The following is an 18,585-nucleotide window of genomic DNA, read 5'->3' as shown; positions in this document are numbered from 1 at the left end:
AATCTTACTTTTTAAATGGATGAGCAGCAAAAAACTGAGGTAGAAGATGAGTAGAGAGTTAATTCTTGAATGAGCCATATTCATCTTGATAGGACATCCTCCACCGACTTGTCTGTTCTCCAGAGGGCTGATGCTGATCCTTACTGTTTTCTCCTCATCTCTGAAAGCAAGGTACTACCAAAGGCACTGAGCCCACTGTAACCCATCTTTGCCTGTGACCCTCCTCAGCCCGTTCCCTTCAAACCTACAGACTTTGCTTCAGAAGGCAGTTGTTGTTAAGGTTTTACTTCAGCAGGTCTGAGTGATTTTTCAAACCTGGTGCAGATTTGTCTGTGAACTGGACTGGAGTCTTTCCCCAGCTTTCTGCTCCGGGAGTGTCATGAACGGTACAGCGCGTCTGGCTGACACAGCACAGCAGATGATGCACAGGGCTCTTTTAATCTTTCAGCATGCATTATCTTCTATTAAAGCTCCATTACGTCTTCTGATTCATAGTGTAAACACTTTGTGCTTTTTTTGCATAAAGTCAGCTAGTAAACACTTCATGCTTTTTGCATTTTTCTGTATCATAACCCCATTAGTACATGAAGATTAAACAATCTCATATTCAGTTTTTTCTTTTTTTTTTTCCAGTTAGATATTAGCTGATTCTCTGCCAGAATCTTTTGTTTTGTTTTTTTTTTTTTTTGGTTTGGGATTTTGTTGCTTGTTGTTTGTTTTTCACTGGTTTTATTTACTTTTGCCATTTTTATTTTTTTAAGAGGATACCAACTGGGAGCTGGTACAGGCCCTTCATCAGGACAGGCCCATTAGTTGTAACTTTGAAGCTGGGGAGACCTTTCATTTGCAGATTCAGACTCATCAGTTGATTGCAGCTTTGTTTACAGATCTTAAAGCCTTGTCCTAGCCCAGCAGAAGGGGAGGGGAAGGAAGAGGACAACAGCCCCAGCAGCCACTTTCAGATGCTACAACCCTAATAGAAACTTTAGTCTTCCGGTACCTTACAAGCCCATGTGTTGTTCAGCATGTATGTTTACGGTGGGTGGCTATACCACGAAATCACTGCAGTAGCATCATTCAGGCCAAGAAAGAGATGACTTTCCTCATTCTACCATCTTCACTTCTACATGCCTTTCTGGCGTTTGGCCCTCAGTGCTTCCTGCTTGCTCTCCTTGCCACTGTGCAGAGACCAGGTATTTCCGAGCCCAAGAAAAAAACACAAAAATCTGCTTGGCCATTGCTATGTTATCATACCATGAAAGAGATAAAGCTCAGTTTATGGCAGTTGTTTGTAATGGGTAGTTACTTTCACATCCACTCCTTCAGCTCAGTGAACGGAATAGTTTTAAAACTTTCCGTGTTTCAAGGCCCTTTTTTCATTCCCACTTCGTTCATGCGCAGTTGCTGCTCAATAACCTTGTGGCACACCTTTCCAGACCAAAGTGTATGAACAAATCCCAGGTCTTTTGAAAGTTCTTAAAATTGGGTTGCTTTTAGGATAGCCAAACGAGATGGCCAGAAGAGCTGCTTTTTCATCCTGTTTGAAACTTAACTCTGTGTTTCTCAATGCCTATTTCAAATGTTTCTTCTGCCTAATGTGCTATGCATATCCCAGAACTTAATGGTGAGCAAACTAAATTAATTTACCATTGCTCCAATTCCTAGAAGTTGCTGACAGGAGAGGGTTTGAATTTCCACAGTGCTGATATTCTGAACATCATTTGTACACAGTGAAACGTAACATCTGAATGTAATTTCAATTCTTTCAGTTTCTTTCTCAGTACAGCTTAGCTTTGATGAAATTCTGCAGTCATACAAGTCGGAGGCTATGTCATTTTCTCAGGGAAAAGGGCTGGTGTTGCCATTTTCTTTCACCTAAGTGCTGCCCTTTCTGTTCCTATTGCTTCTTTGCAATAATTACAATGTGGTGTGGTATCAGACTATACTGGTCAGTGTAATGTCTTCTAAAATATTTTACTGTGTCTCTGGCCGGCCAACTTCATCACCCAACATCTTTTGCTGCCAGCTATAGGCAGTGAGACTGGTGTTGCTTCAATTTAAAGTGCAATTTTTACTAACACCATTCTGTGCCTTCTAGGTCAAATGGAACTATAGGTGGTTTTCTTAAGTAATTGGTCTTTCTTCTAGTCTGTAAAATGTTACGATGTTTTTAATCTAGATTATAAAATAAACAGAAACTACTGCAGTTAAATAATCCACATTAAGTGTATAATTCCCTTGAAAGTAGGCGATGTCTTTACACAGTTTACAAATTGTTTGTTGCTGACTAACCTGAAACTTTTATTAAAAAGATGTTTTTTTGGTCACTGGCAATTAAAACACTGGTCAGAAGCAGGTGGGTGATTTCACGGAAGAGTGGAACAGTGATGAAGATGATGATACTGCCTAGAGAGGTTGTGAATATGCAAAACTCAGCTGGGTGAGGTCCTGGGAAGTGTGCTCAAGCTGGATCTGCTTTGAGCAGGTGGTTGGACTAGGGATCTCTGGAAGTCTCTTCCCACCTATATGATCCTGGGATTCTCTTTTCTGTGAATATAGCATTAGTTTTTTTCTGTATGAGCTCCAGCCTATTTTAGATCAGTCCATAACTTTGCATTCCTAATGCAGAAAACCTCTGGTTTTATCATACACTGCTTGTTTTTCCAAGGCTCTTTGTTTTTTCATGGTAGCATTCAGCCACGCTCTTTTATTTTTACCTTTTCTTTTTATCTTCTGTTAAGTACTTGCCAAATTTCATCATAGTTATGTGCCACTGTTCACTGTTAGTAGAATTTCGTTTTATGAAAAGCCTATGGAGCCTGAGGGCATGGAGTCACTCAGCCGTGCCATCCCTTGGGCCTTTTAACCACTAGGAGACATCTCATCGTGCACATTTTGGAGATGTGAGCTGGTTCGCTCATGCAGACTGTCCTGTTGAAGTCAGATAAACACATCTGGAAAGTTGCTTTGAAGCTCGTATTAGAAACATGAGGAGGATTTGATCTGTATAATTGTAGCTGCAGCTAAAGTACGTCACAGCAGGTTAATTCTAAACCATACATTTTAAAAGAACAGCAGTAGAAAGATACTTTACTTATCCCCAGTGAAATGCAGGTGCCCTCTGTATGAACTTACGAGCACGTATCTATATTGTCATCTTGTGTGGAGCGTTAGAATACATTTCTGAAGTATTTATTGGAAACTCTGGATGATGGAGCTTGCTAAAACAAGGGATCTGACCAGATCATTTTCCTGTTCATGATGCTCATATCCTCTTTAATATATACATAGCTAGCATTATTTTTGGTTGGAGTTCTTTGGATAATTATGAATGGACGAACCAACACGTAAATGGTCTTGTGGATAGAGAATTGTTTTGTAACAGGAAGTTGTTTATTTCATTAACAAAACTGCTATAATCTATTTGCATTTTAACTAGGCACCTTGCAACAAGATCAACTGTATGTGCATTGATTTCATACCACACTTGCAAAGTTAACTGCCTTTAAGAGACAATAAGAAATTCACTTGGTCTGTGCTTATCCACTGATACATATTTTATTATATTGTTAGTCTGCAAATATTATGTTTAAGCTTACTTTTCTTTGCTATTAATATGTACAATTATTTTTGTCTTCCCCCTTTGAACTCTTGCTTTGATCTTTTTTCCCTCCTTTAGCCTGAGTAGCAATTCAAAGCAGAACACGCTCTTGCAGAAGACATAGAGCATGGGCTTTCAGTTTTATCAATCTGCAGATTACAAATGGGTTTATGAAACTAAAGGGTTGTATTTTAAAATGTAAGATTACAGAAGCATCAAGTTAATTTACTCAAATATATCTTATTTTGGGTGTAACAGAAATGGCAGGAGTGATGATCCAGGCACTGCTTCCAACCATGTGTTCAACTACAAGAATTTCAAGCCATGGTTGATAGCAGCCGGTACTTGCTCGTGGTCAGTCACTGCTTCAGGTGCACACTGTTCAAATCAGTGCATTTCTGGAAAGGTGTTTGAACTGCTTGTTTTTTCATACAAAGTCTCTCCTGAGTATTTTACGCTTAGCCAAACTGCCTCTGTGAGGTACTGCAGGATTCCTCTGGGACTTGCAGAACTCAACAGCGCGTGATTTAATTACCTTATCGTTATCTCTGAAATTTGGAAAATAACATCTTTTTATTGTATAGCGTGTGGTTGATAACACCAACAAAGCAATTCCACTGTCAGATGAATTATAGGTCAGGCCTTGTCAATGTAGATGAAAATTTGCAATTAGTATTCTGTACCTGGCTGCTAACGAACCGTCTAATCAGGAAGTTTCTGTGTACCAGTAATCTTCCTGTGAGTGTCAAGGTCACAGGAGTGCTTGATGAAATGATACGCGTAGGGTTTTTACAACAGCACTGATACATTAAGTGCTAAATGGATTGTAAATTTAGGTTTTACTTCTGTGCTTTTTGCTTCAGCAGAATATACGCATTAACAGACTTACAAATCCTCTTCTAATTCTTTTTTTTTTCTTTCCTTCAGAGTGAGATAAGTCATACCATAAAAATTGAAATTAAATTGAAAAACCTGTCTGTGTCAGAAGGGATAATTGTACAGGCAAGAAACATTTTCAAAGGTGTTTGGAAGATATTTGAGCTAGTATGCTGCATTGCTTCCCCTGATCAATACTAAGCCGTTCCTGAAGGAATTCAGACCCCAAAACTCCATCAGGCAATGGTGGAGAGGAGGAGAAAGAATGAGAATCAAGAAGCCAGGATGAGCAAACAAGGTGGCTTGATTTTAGTGCACACTGGACATGTAAACATTGTACGTTAGGTCAATGCTGTGGATGATAGCTACAATTGTATGGTGAGGTTGAGAAGTAGGAGATGTAACTAAAACTGTAATAGAAATTTTAGTCTTAGGAAATATCCTGCATTGAGAAAACTGGCATCCTCCTTCCTTTCATGAGCAGAGCACTGGGCTAGGGGCCAGGAAACCAATTCTTTCCCCAGTTCAGCCTGTCAGCACTGTGCTGACAGGTGAGGCAAATCACATTTGTTGGCAGTGATAAATCATTCTGAGGTATTGCAATTTGACATGGAAATGCAGAACACACTAATCATTAAATAGTAATATTTGTAAAAGGCAAATAGAGAAGTTTCTAATTTTTTCCTGATCTCTAATATCACTTATATTTTTTTCTCTTTTTTTATTTTTTTTTTCATTCAGTCATTGTATTGACTATTTGTGACAAGGTTTTGAAAAACATCTGATGATCTGGGGCTCTTTAATTTACAGGTTTCCAGTTGAAGGATGTGACTTCCAGAAAGTGCAAAGCAAAAATTCCCTGCAGGCATCTCTGAAATGTCTCAGCATGGGTCTTGGCAAGTATTAAATTCCTCTTGGAAATGTTGGCCTCTGTGCTAAAGTATTAGATAATATTATGGGAACAATAGGTAATAGTAAGTGCCCCAAAGGGATATCAAGTTCCTGCTAAGTATCGGTTCAGACAGCATTCATCTTAATGCCAATGCATTTCTTATAGGCTGCAGTTTTGTATCAAACTACGTCCTGAAAGATTGTCAGTTTGAATTATATTGTTCACAAGGTAAAATGAAATATTCTGGCTTCCAGACTTGTGTTGATTTAGAATATTTCACACCTATTTTATTCAGTGGGAGTGATACTGACTTCAGTGACAATGACATCCATGTTGACATGATGTCACCCTGTTCCCATGCCAGTGAAACGTCCCCTGGATGGAGATGGCACAGTATCTCTAAGCATCATGTTGGGTATGAGAGGGGGAAAGAATGGTCATTGCAGTTATAATTCATTTGTGTTCTGGTAGTATCCAGGGGTCCCCTTAAATCATCAGGTGGTTTGTTTCCGAATTCGACAGCTTAACTGCATCTTAGATTCCGTGTGTGGGTATGCTGAGATCTTTGCACATGTTGAATTTCAGAAAGCACTTTCTATTTTCCTAGGTATCAAGATTTCTTTTGGTAAAATGAGACATTTTTATAGCGTCTTCCTCCAATACAGTGAAAACCTTGGTGACTGTGGCTGTTGCGCACAGGCAGCTGCTGAGAGTTTTTTCGTCTTAGCACCCAAATTTGAACTTAGCAACTATGTTCCCCAGGCGCTGTTTTGTGGGACTTGGACATCTAAATCTGGGCCCCTGAGACACTGGGGTACAAGTGTTTCTAAGCCCGCAGTTCCAGGGTAGTTAGTGCTATCACAGAAATACCATTGTGCCATCAGAAACTGCATCTAATGCCTTGACTATACACTAGATGTTTTGCTCCATATAGAAGCACCTACGGGAACAGACATGCTAGCAGCAGTAAACAAGAATTTCTTACTGTGGCCACTGTCCATATGTGTTCCTTATGTTAGTAGGGTAAGATTTCCTCCTAGCATTCAGCCACACAGAGTAAAGAACTTGACCAACCCACTGGGGTAGCAGAGCGAGGAGTGAAACTCCCCATCCCCACCAGGTCTTATGAAGGACTTGCTACAGGTCCTCAGTTAACCTACGGGAACAACTCACATGGCTGAAGAACAGCAGATGTGAGCTCTTTTGAAAATATAGTCCTGAATGTTGTTAGACAGTAGAAATGAGCTGCAGTCTGAAGATGCAGCTCACACAGCAATCTGTTTTCTTAAATAAGATTAATCCGAATGAGTGAAACCGTCTGGCAGAATCTAACTACTGAAGAAGAGATCAAACTCAACCCATGCAAACCTTGACCATGCCTATTCCTACAGCAGCGAAGTCAAACTTCGGTATTAATTTAACGAAGTAGATTATTAAAACATGTCCTAATGTAACATACTCTTTAAAAAAGGCAGGAAACTAGTAACTTAAATTATTACCCCAACTTTCATTTTGATATGATAATCACAGCTGGCTAACTGGTCAAGAAATGGGATTAACTTTCTGAGGACTGTGCAGGCAGAAGTTAACTGTACTTGCTATACATTACATTAGCAGTTACGGAGACCACTAGTCTAACAAACTGCGCCATTTTTGTCCACTTAATCTGATTCTGTAACAATTTGGCATTTATTTAGGGCCATACCCTTCTACCTGTTGGAAGTCCCCACTGATTTTGAAAGTAGGTGTTGCACTTGTAATTCAAGACAGGAAGAAAAGCTTTTGTATCTGGGCAAACTTGATGGAAATCCTGCAAGTTCCTTAACAATAATGAGAAAAATGTATCCACTCACATTTATCATACAGAAAAATAAGCACAAGTGTTTTGGACTGTATGTCACTGCAAATGTGAGAGGTGTTTTCGAAGCACTGAGAAGGAATATGAACTTAGACGGTCATTTCTCTTAACAACTCAGTCTTGGAATTTTTGGAGCCTTTTAAATGGAAGAGGTGTTTTGGTTTTTTATTTTTGTTTGTTTTTTGGTTGTTTTGTTTTTAAATGGTCTTTTATTTAAAAATTGCTGGGAAAAAATGTTTTCACAATTTAAAAATGTATAACCTGCTTGCTCATTTTTTTCCCCTGTGGACAAGTAAAATAATTTCTAAAGTGTTTTCAGAAGTTTGAAAACTAAATTAAGATTCCTCCAACCAAACCTTTCAACTAATCCAAGCCACTTCTTATATCAAATATTTTCAAGGCAATAAATATTAAAGATTTCAATCTTTGGTTTAGATTGGCAACAGGAAAATATTTTCGGTAAGAAAGAAAAGCATTCTCACTCCCAGATTTCCTTTGAAGTCTCTTCTACCTGTCTTGATTCAAATAAAGGGCACTAGTGTAAGCAGAATTTCAAAAACGCTCCTAAGAGGAAAGGCACTGCTTGTGGATCTTCATGAAAGGCATCCAGGTATGTCAGCCCTTTCACCACCATTCGCAACAGAGCATCCATCCACAGTCATTGTGGGTGAGACCAGTGAAACTGCACTACGCTTAACAGATGTCACAAAAAATTCTTCAGTAGAAAAGGATCTGAGAGAACATGATTCCTCCAGAAGAAACTCTGCGAGCCTTTGGTTTAGAAGTGCTACAAGGGCTCTGAATTTTGTCTAATAAAATAAAACTAAGAACTGTTTCTCCCCTTCAGCTATTTTTACTGGAAAAGTATACTTTCTAAAATGAATTAACATCAATCTTGGGAAAATAGGTAGCCACAGCAAAAGAGATGTACAACTACCCCGAATGTAAGAATTTACTGAAATGGTTTTAGGTCCAGCAATACCCCAGGCAGCAAGTTGGTTTTTTGCTTGCTTGCTTGCTTTGCTGTGTTTGTTGTTGTTTATTTTATATATATACATAGGTATAGATATATGTTTTAATTTATTTTATATAAAAAAATAATAGTCCTGTAATAATCACCTTGTAACAATGACTTTAATTTTAAGGTCATTGTTACAAGTTGATTATTTAAGGATTATTTTAAGTGTTGCACTTCGGAACGACTACAGGAAGACATCCTGCTGTTGTATTTATACTAGCATTTTACCAACTCAGTTGTCATTTATTTATTTTTTTAATTTTTATTTTGGTTAGTATGATTTTTTCTAAATACCTTTTCTGTAGCAATTTCTTGTACAAGCTTCTTTGGTTAGTGATGCATATTGGATCACTAGCTGAGCAGAATTAATTCTGTATTTCCAGTCATTTTTAGTTAAACAGTTTTCTTCTATGCTGCATGCTTGCACAATGCATATGGTAACTACTGCTTTATTTGACTGAAAGCAGGTTTGTCTTGCTTCAGGTTTTTAGCAGCAGCCAGTCTCAAAGCATAATTAATCTATTTGTGTTCTGCCTCTTGATACCAGAATCAGAATTATATTTTCTTAGAAAAAGAAAAAAAAGATTGTAATTACTATTAAAATATATTAAGAAATCATATAATATGTACCACCTAAAATAAAAGGTGGTCCTGAAATTTATACCATAGTGGTGCTTCAGAAATAGATGTAATGTGTTCATTATGTAGTGTTTTTTTCTTATAGTAAGCGGAGTAATACAAGCTGTAAGCTTCATAACTACATCCTTTCATCCTGACTGTAAGTAAATGGGCAATGCATCATAGGATATGTAAGCTGGACTCAGACAAATGAACAAGCACAGATAAAAACACTCACATAACTCTAAAATATCCTTCTGGTTTTAGAACTGGGTGTTGTGGGGGGTGGGGGAATACATTTTGTAGGTTATACATTTAACTTTAAAATTCAAAATAAATAACATCTACAAATTATATGGATAGTGATTAAGGAGAGCACAGAAGAGCATTTTAATCTCCTTCTACACGTTGAAACACCATGCCTCTATAACAGAGATAAGTCCAGATTGCCTGACAACTGTAACCATGTGAAGGTTCAACACAAAGGAAAGGAGAAGAGCTCTGAAAAGCCTTGATAAACACTGAGCTGGTAGGCCTATCGGACTGCATTTTACTCCTAGCCATCCTTTTAATTACATAATGGATATTATCAGAGGACGCAAAGCCTTAAATACTGTTGGTAATTTGTTGGTTTCATATGTTAAACTTCTAACAAAATTTTATTGTCATCCCTCTGATTTTTTTACCCCATTCAGGAACTTCTATATATTTTAATTTATTGCTGAAAACATCTTCAATAGTGAAGGCTTTTTTCCTCTTAAAGAAGAAATATCAAGCACATGGTAACACGTATGTTTCTATATATGTATTTTAACCTGTGTGTGAAATTCTGTTTTCTGATGGGCATTGTAAGTGTGGTGCAACTGTGTGACTGCGTGGCTCAAATGCCACAAAGCGTCTTGTGTCCAGATCAAGCTGCTGTAAGTTGGCTCTCGTAGTGTAACAGAAGTGCTGTGTTACACATATAGCAAAGGAATTCTGTTCTACTGGTATGGAGAGTTGTGTGAAATGGCTGTTTTGTGGAAAGAAGTATTACTATTTTATAAGTAATTCAACAAGGTATTTATGTCCAGGCATAAATAATCTGGATGTGTTGCTGCAAAACAGATACTGAATAACAGACGCAGGGTGTTTAGCTCATATGGAACTTTATATTAACACAATTGGACTGCTTATAATATTTAAAAAGGCCCTAGATTAACCTTATTATAGACTTGGTAATTCAAAATGAACTAGTTCTGTACCTCTTCTTTGTGGCATTATAAGCAATGCATTCCTTAGGCCCTTGGAGAGCAATGACTCAGAGCTAACCTGAACAAGAATGGACCTTGGCACGCTCAATGCCTCATTTATTCTGCACTGCTGAATCCTTACAGTAAACTATTCAACCCCTCAGTACATCAGTCTAATACATAATCAAATATGCCCTCAAGTTTCAAAGTAATATAAGAGTTGAAAACTCCCTCTACCCTTGCAAGGGTACTAGATAAAAGACCTAAGATCTTAAGGGTAAATCAGTACAAGGCCTTCACCTGAGGCCTTTCATGACAGAACTCCTAACTTCATGTTCTCTGTAAATGTGAAGTGCTAGAATGATCTTCAGGTGTCTATGATGACAGAGAATATACATTAACATTTTGAAAGCAAAATGCAGCTACTGTTCTTAGGGGTGAAAAACAATGTTTATGAACAGGATGGGGAGAGAGTCTAGAAAGGCCCTGACTTGCATTCTGTGGCCCAACAAACAGCACCAGGCCTGACTGCAATAATACTCCAATTACCAAACTCTAGGGGAGGATAGCTGGCATTTCCCTCTGTCCGATGATTTAATTGGGCTGTCAGCTAGGGATAATTAGTTTCTGGTTGACTGAAAAAAGTGACAGTGACATCAGCTCTCTGTTACCCTTTATTATTTAAATTCTTGTATCATAACAGGGCCTCAGCACACAGGGCGCTCCTGCGGCATTTACAAGTCTCTCGTTTTGCAGGGCAATGGAAATGCAGCAAAGCAAGACACACAGAAAACATTTCGAGCTGTTTACCACATACATTTTCATAACACAAGGACTTTTGAGAGCCAAGATTATTTCTGTACAGGAAAGTCTGGTTTTGCTTGTTTTACTGGAAATTTGATAGTACTGTTACAGATGTGACAGTCTAAAGCTATAAACAAGGCAAGGTTTATAGGTAGAGGCGATACCTTCCATTAATCCAGCTGATGTGACTTGAAAAATAAAGATAATTTTGGGCACATGAACCCTTCTTGAGATCATGTACCCAAAGCTGGTCTGTTTTTAGTTCACATGGTCACATACACCATCTGAGCTATTAACAGTATTAAATTTTTCTCCAGTTCTTGCCTTGCTTACAGGAAAATACCTCTGATGCTAGTAGCATATTATCACAAAAGGTTTAATTCATTCTGTTGAAAGCACAGTCCAAAGCAATTGATATAAATTCTTTTTTTTTTTTTTTTGCACAGCATCAGAAAGATGCTTTCATTTATATTGATTTTTGTAACAATGCTTGAGCTTCTCCATCAGCAGAGAACACCAGGTATTTCTCCCACTATTTTCTTTCACTCAGCTTCCACTCTCCTCCCTTCCATTAGGCTGTTGAGAATTAGTGGAGCAGGCAGAAATGGCAGTGCCACAAGCATTGGCAGCAATATACACAGGCAGTTTCTTTCAGGGCTTCTCCAGCTGGTATATTTTCAAAGTGCAAAGGGAATATAGCACACTGTTGTGGTTTAACCCGGCTGGCAGCTAAACACCACACAGCCGTTCGCTCACCCTCCCCCCTCCCTCTCTGGGATGGGGGAGAGAAACGGGAAAGTGAAGCCAGTGAGTTGAGATAAAGACAGTTTATTAAGACAGGAAAATAATAATAACAATAATAATAATAATAGTGATAATGATAATAGTATTAATAATAATAATGTGTAAGAAACAAGTGATGCACAATGCAATTGCTCACCACCCGCTGACCGATGCCCAGCCTATCCCCGAGCAGCCGGCCCCCCACCCCGGCCAGCCACCCCTATATATTGTTTAGCATGACCCCAGATGGTATGGAATACCCCTTTGGCCAGTTTGGGTCAGCTGTCCTGGGTCTGTCCGCTTCCAGCTCCTGCTGCACCCCCAGCCTGCTCGCTGGCAGGACAGAGCGAGAAGCTGAAAAGTCCTTGGCCTGGTGTAAACACTGCTCTGCAACAATTAAAACATCAGCATGTTATCAGCGCTCTTCTCATCCTAATCCAAAACATAGCACCCTACCAGCTACTAGGAGGAAAAATTAACTCTGTCCTAACTGGAACCAGGACACACACCAATGAATCTTCTTGTAGACTTAGAATCCATTTGTTTGCTGCTTAGTTTTCCAGGGAGTTGACATTGGATGTTCTCAGTTCCATGGTTCCTCACGCAAATCGTACGTGTGAACGACAGTGGAGCTACAGGACTTTGCAACAGTGATGATGGTGAGTCCTAGTCATGCAATGATCTGCACTGTTACCATTCTTCCACAACAGAGCTCTGAATGGAAGCTGAGAGCAAGCCTAGTACTGAGGAACGTTTTGATACAGATCTAATAAACCTTCTGTTTATTCAGACCCCGCTGACCTTCTTGTTACTTGCCCTTGCCAATTCTAATTTCACCTAAGGTCTGTGCTGGATTGAAGTTCCAGGAGGAAATCTTTGTGGGGTCTGTATAGCTATGCGCAATGTTCATGCTGCCTTAATTCCCCAGAAAAAAGGCAGCAATGGCAAACATCATTGTTATTCAATCCATACCTACTGATAGAGAATAAAGGCCCTCTCCTCTGAAGAAACTGGAGAGAGCCCAAGTAGAGGTACTGTGCTTGCCTGTCCCTGGGTTAAGCTCCTTGGATGGAGTGAGGCAGGCGGACAGAGTAAGAGTGAATCTGACCTTCTTCTCTACATATTTCAGTTGCTGTAATTTAAGGCAGAGACGAGAGGAGAAGCCTGATGAACAGGATTCACATGCCAAACATCTATAACAGTATGACAAGCCTCCAGTTGATTAGTGCCCCACAGAGGCCTGGATTGAGAGACTGGGGTGGTCTTTTCATGGCCTACCTGAAAGAATTTCTTGGCAGTGGTTCCAGCTTTATTCAGCACTGTTGGCTACAAAACTTGTTGCAGTCTCTAGACAATCTTACAACCCTTTCACTTCACAGACTAATTTAAAACACTTGTGTATATGTGATGACTGGCAATAAAATACAGAAAAGTCTTGGACTAGAGGAAATACAGGCTTTGTGGGTTCCCAGTACCCCCACACATTACTGCTGAAATGAAGGGAGCAAACACATCTGGGATACAAAAACTATGGATGACAGTGTGGATCATGTTTCAGCAGTGTCATAGGCAGTGAACCTACAGCAACGTAGTGCTAAATTTCCTACAGAAATACACACTTGCCTTAGATAAGTGTAGTGGCCAAAGTGAAGGCAGCAGTTTAGATTGTTTATGCTACTAAATGTACAACTGGGTACTCACAGTGAACAGCTGTTAAATAATATATTGGGAATTTATTGGAATTACTTAGGTCTTAAAACTTGAATGCTCTCTTTAATGTAATTTTATTTTGTCAGCTACATGCTTAAAATCAGAGATTATACCCTATGTGCTTGTTGTTTAAACTGTACTTGATTCAAATATTCAAATATTTGTCACAGTTTCACTATATTTTAGAAGTGAAGATTTTGAGCTGAAGAACAAGTATTTCAAGATGGACTTCCTCCTCTGACATCAAACCCTCTTGCAAAAAGACACTTCCTAATTTCCAACATTTCAAGATTATTCGTGATAAATATACTGTCTTGGAAAAACCTAAACAGATGTATTTGCAAATTACACAGACTCATGGAGATGAGCAAGTGCTTATTCTTTGATGCTGCTTCTCTTTAGTTAACATAAAAGTCAGCCTTTTTATCTGACAGATATTCTATTAATGAGCAAGAAAATTCAGCATGCATAAATCTTGGAACAACAAGGATTAATACTGTTAAATTTTGCCTGTACTATTTTAACTATAAAAGAATTAATGCTGAAAGAGCCATAATGACCCAAGAGTTCAAGGACATTTTGCTTCCGGAGGATAATTATTGTATTGTAGCGATGCCAGTCATGGTAATGGATCACTTAGCGTTGCATAATTTTCTTTGAACTAAATCCTTCATATAACATAAAACAGCAAGGTGGGGGGGGGGGGGGGGGCGGGGAAGAAGTGTTGTGTAGCATTTTGCAGAGTCAAAATGTCCATTGAACTTGTAGACTTTGACAGTGAGGACAAATGTGGATGCTTTGCGGACTGCCACACTCATCACAGAGTAAATAATATTAGCAACAAACAACTGAAAAGGTAGTTATCTAGAGGAGAACTAAGAACAAAAACAAATCTAGAGAATAGCAACAGAGAAATGAATGATATGGTCAAAGAGGTTGAATTTAATTCTTAAAGAGGAATGGGAAGAAAATTTTAACTGCGGGCCAAAGTCCATGCTGTAAAGCTGAGGTCTAACTTCTACTTATTTTGAAGTGGACAGTGGAAGCCAACTCTGGATGCTGCTATTGGAAGAAATTATGCCCAGAATATTTTTATTTGGCCATAATTCTTCATATTTACCTCTAAGGCCTGGTACTGCTTTTGTTTTTAAATGGGAATACTAGTGTAAAGGGTTTCCACTATCAATTCAACTTTATGTCCTTGAAGCATCTCCCTAGTATGTACAGAAAGATTAAATCTAAGAAAGAAAAAAAAAAAATAGTGCCAGCCAACAGGTATGGAAAATTCTGGTCTACCACAATATAGTAGTTACACACTGAAAAATAACTGAATCCTGCTACTGTGCACACTTATTCTCAGGGTACTCATCCTCCTGACCTGGAAGTCTGGGACAAGGAGCAGAAGAACCCCCCCGCAATTCAGGTAGAAACAGTTACAGACCTGCTGCTCCACCTGGACTGTCACAAGCCCATGGGGCCGGATGGGATCCATGCAAGGGTGCTGAGGGAGTTGGTGGATGTGATTGCTGGGCTGCTTTCCATCATCCATCAGCGGTCATGGTCATCTGGAGAGGTTCTGGACGACTGGAGACTTGCTAATGTGACACCCATCTGTCAGAAGGGTCATAAGGAGGACCCGGGGAACTACTGGCCTGTCAGCATGACCTTGGTGCCAGGAAGGGTGATGGAGCAGGTCATCTTGAATGCAATCACACAGCATACGTAGGACCACCAGGTGATCAGGCCCAGTCAACATGGCTTCACAAAAGGCAAGTCCTGCCTGAACAACCTCATCTCCTTCTTTGACAGGGTGACCTGCCTGGTGGATAAGGGAAAGGCTGTTGACGTAGTCTACCTAGACTTTAGCAAGTCTAGTTGCCTTTGACACGGTCTCCCATGGTATTCTCCTGGAGAAGCTGGCAGCCCATGTCTTGGACAGGTACACTCTTTGCTGGGTTAAAAACTTTCTGGATGGCCAGGCCCAGAGAGTGGTGGTGAATGGAGTGAAATTCAGCTGGCGACCGGTCACCAGTGGTGTTCCCCAGGGGTCGGTGCTGGGGCCCATCCTCTTTAATATCTTTATTGATGATTTGGGTAAGGGAATTGAGTACACCCTCAGTAAGTTTGCAGATGACACCAACACTACAGGCTTGGGGCAGAGTGGCTGGAAAGCTGTGCAGAGGAAAAGGATCTGAGGGTGTTAATTGATGCTCACCCGAACGTGAACCGGCAGTGTGCCCAGGTGGCCAAGAAGGCCAATGACATCCTGGCTTGTATCAGGAATAGTGTAGCCAGCAGGAGCAGGGAGGTGATCGTTCCCCTGTACTCTGCTCTGGTGAGGCCGCACCTCGAGTGCTGTGTTCAGTTTTGGGCCCCTCAGTACAAGAAGGACATCGAGGCCATGAAGCATGTTCAGAGGAGGGCTACGAAGCTGGTGAAGGGCCTGGAACACAAGTCCTGTGAGGAGCGGCCGAGGGAACTGAGGTTGTTTAGTCTGAAGAAGAGGAGGCTCAGGGGAGACCTTATTGCTCTCCACAACTACCTGAAAGGAAGGTGTGAGGAGCTGGAGGTCGGCCTCTTCTCACAGGTAACTGTTGATAGGACTAGAGGGAATGGCCTGAAGTTGCACCAGGGGAGGTTTAGGTTAGAAATTAGAAGACATTTCTTCTCAGAAAGAGTAGTCAGGCATTGGAACGGGTTGCCCAGGGAAGTGGTGGTGTCACTGTCCCTGTGGGTGTTCAAGGAAAGGTTGGACCTGGTACTCAGAATCACCTGGTTCCAGAGGATTGGAGGCTTGCCGATGTGACTCCCATCTACAAGAAGGGCCATAAGGAGGACCCAGGGAACTACAGGCCTGTCAGCCTGACCTCAGTTCCAGGGAAAGTTATGGAGCAAATCATTTTGGGTGAGATCACACAACACGTGTGTGGCATCCAAGGGATCAGGCCCAGCTAGCACAGGTTCACGAAAGGCAGGTCATGCTTGTCCAACCTCATCTCCTTCTATGACTGTGTGACCAGACTGGTAGATGAGAGAAAGGCTGTCGATGTAGTCTACTTAGACTTCAGCAAAGCCTTTAACACGGTCTCCCACAGTATTCTCCTGGGGAAACTGGCTGCTCGTGGCCTGGACAGGTATGGTCTTCTCTGGGTAAAGAATTGGCTGAAGGGCCATGCCCAGCGGGTAGTGGTTAATGGAGTTAAGTCCAGCTGGCGTCCCGTTACAAGTGGTGTCCCCCAGGGGTCGGTACTGGGGCCTATCTTGTTTAAAATCTTTGACGACCTGGATGAGGGGATTGAGTGTACCTTCAGTAAGTTTGCAGTCTACACCAAGTTGGGAGGTAGGGAGGTAGCGTTGATCTGCCTGAGGGTACGGTGGCCCTTCAGAGGGATCTGGATAGGCTGGACTGCTGGGCTGAGGTGAATCGGATGACGTTCAACAAGGCCAAGCACCAGGTCGTGCACTTTGGCCACAACAGTCCCATGCAACACTATAGGCTTGGGGCAGAGTGGCTGGAAAGCTGTGCAGAGGAAAGGGATCTGGGAGTGTTCATCGATGCTTGCTGAACATGAGCTGACAGTGTGCCCAAGTGGCCAAAAAAGCCAATGGCATCCTGGCTTGTATCAGGAATAGTGTAGCCAGCAGGAGCAGGGAGGTGATCATCCCCCTGTACTCAGCTCTGGTGAGGCCGCACCTCGAGTGTTGTGTTCAGTTTTGGGCCCCTCAATACAAGAAAGACATCGAGGCCCCTGTCCATGTCCAGAGAAGGGCAACAAAACTTGAGAGGGGTCTGGAGCACAAGTCTTATGAGGAGCGGCTGAGGGAACTGGGATTGTTTAGTCTGGAGAAGAGGAGGCTCGAGGGAGACCTCATTGTACTCTACAACTTCCTAAAGGGAGGTTTGTGGTAAGGAGGGGGTCGGCCTCTTCTTCCAGATAAGTAACAAGACTCCAGGAAATGGCCACAAGCTGGGCCTGGGAAGATTTAGATTAGATATCAGGAAAAACGTTTTCCCTCAAAGAGTGGTCAGGCACTGGAACGGCCTGCCCAGGGAGGTGGTGAAGTCACTGTCTCTCACGGTGTTCAAGAAGCGCCTGGATGAGGTGCTACGAGATATGATTTACGAGCTTAGTGGATATTATTGGTGATAGGAGGATGGTTGGACTAAATGATCTTTCCAACCTTGTGTTTCTATGATTCTATGATCAGGGACATGGTTTAGTGGATGACATCAGTAGTAGGGTGGTTGGACCGGATGACCTTGGAGGTCTTTTCCAACCTTAATGATTCTATGAGTCTGTAACTATGCACATCTGAAACCTGTTCTAGTTAGTCCTGTTGGCAAAATAGCGTTCACCAAGGTTGTACTTTTATCATGTAATTCAGTCATGAAAAACTCACATATATTTATACTTCCAAACTGAGGGTGCTTGCTATAGAAACAGAGCCAAGAGTGCCATTTACCTGGCTTAATTAGATTTTTGCCTTCAGTGAAAGCAAAATTATAGTAGTGTTTGCTGTCCTATTATCAATTATGTTTTTTTTTTTCCTTTTTTTTTTCCACTTCAGGAGTAGTAACTGGAAGAACTGACAATATAAGGTACTTGAAACAATTAAAATACTGATTTTAATGTACTATTACAGTGAGAAATTAAGTTAAATAATTGTAGACTGTAAAATGCATGGGGATTTTGAGTACTTGTGTAGTAACCATCAAAAAGTGACAGATGCTTTGAGAATTTTCAGAATTTTTATTGAAGAAAAAAAGTAATATGTGAAAGTTATGCACTGCTTGCTATGCGAAGTGATGACTGTTACTTTACAAATCTCTAAGTATAGGGAACTTGCTGTGGTGCAGGATTTGATCCTGCACCCTCCCTGAAGCCCTCAGAAAATGAAGCCCGTTCCAGGGGCCGCTGCACCGTCCGGCGGTCGCAGGCCGCAGCCCCACCGCTCCTCAGCGTCCTGGCGAGACGAAAACCGCGGAGATGGCGCAGTACGCGAGGGCTTTGAGTAAGAGACGTTGTAAACGCGAAAACAGCGTTTCTGAGGGAGGCTACTGGTGGGCTGGGAGCCCGGAGGTGGTTATGAGGACAGCTGTTCCAGCTTTTCCACATTGTTCTGGAACATCCGAGCCTCTGCGCAGCTGCCTGAGGCGGCACCGAGCCCGCGCGGGCGCCGCGGGCGCATGCT

The 18,585-nt window shown here is 41.1% G+C and overlaps 2 protein-coding genes across 6 annotated transcripts in view; one reads left to right on the top strand and one right to left on the bottom strand.

Annotated features, from left to right (window-relative positions):
- CRB1 (crumbs cell polarity complex component 1) overlaps window positions 1-1,565 on the bottom strand; it is a 101,310-nt gene extending 99,745 nt beyond the window's left edge. For all 4 annotated transcript variants that reach the window (XM_080602118.1, XM_080602119.1, XM_080602120.1 and 1 more), the window contains exon 1: window positions 9-1,565. In XM_080602118.1, the coding sequence (XP_080458244.1) occupies window positions 9-84 (76 nt within the window). In that variant the 5' untranslated portion in view covers window positions 85-1,565. The remainder of the gene's footprint in view (window positions 1-8) is intronic.
- LOC308198914 (uncharacterized protein) overlaps window positions 1-14,055 on the top strand; it is a 44,193-nt gene extending 30,138 nt beyond the window's left edge. Inside the window, exons 4-7 of one of the 2 annotated variants that reach the window (XR_013954277.1) lie at window positions 5,288-5,355; window positions 7,644-9,652; window positions 12,238-12,341; window positions 13,579-14,055. The gene's annotated coding sequence lies outside the window, so the exon portion shown is untranslated. Of the gene's footprint in view, window positions 1-5,287; window positions 5,356-7,643; window positions 9,653-12,237; window positions 12,342-13,562 lie in introns of both variants that reach the window. The other variant, XR_013954278.1, reaches the window with a different exon arrangement.
- Window positions 14,056-18,585: the final 4,530 nt, after the last annotated feature.

The sequence above is a fragment of the Anser brachyrhynchus genome (genome assembly GCF_964034855.1).
Source record: "Anser brachyrhynchus genome assembly, chromosome: 8".
Taxonomy (NCBI): Eukaryota; Metazoa; Chordata; class Aves; order Anseriformes; family Anatidae; genus Anser; species Anser brachyrhynchus.
This window is presented reverse-complemented; position numbering and strand designations above follow the sequence as displayed.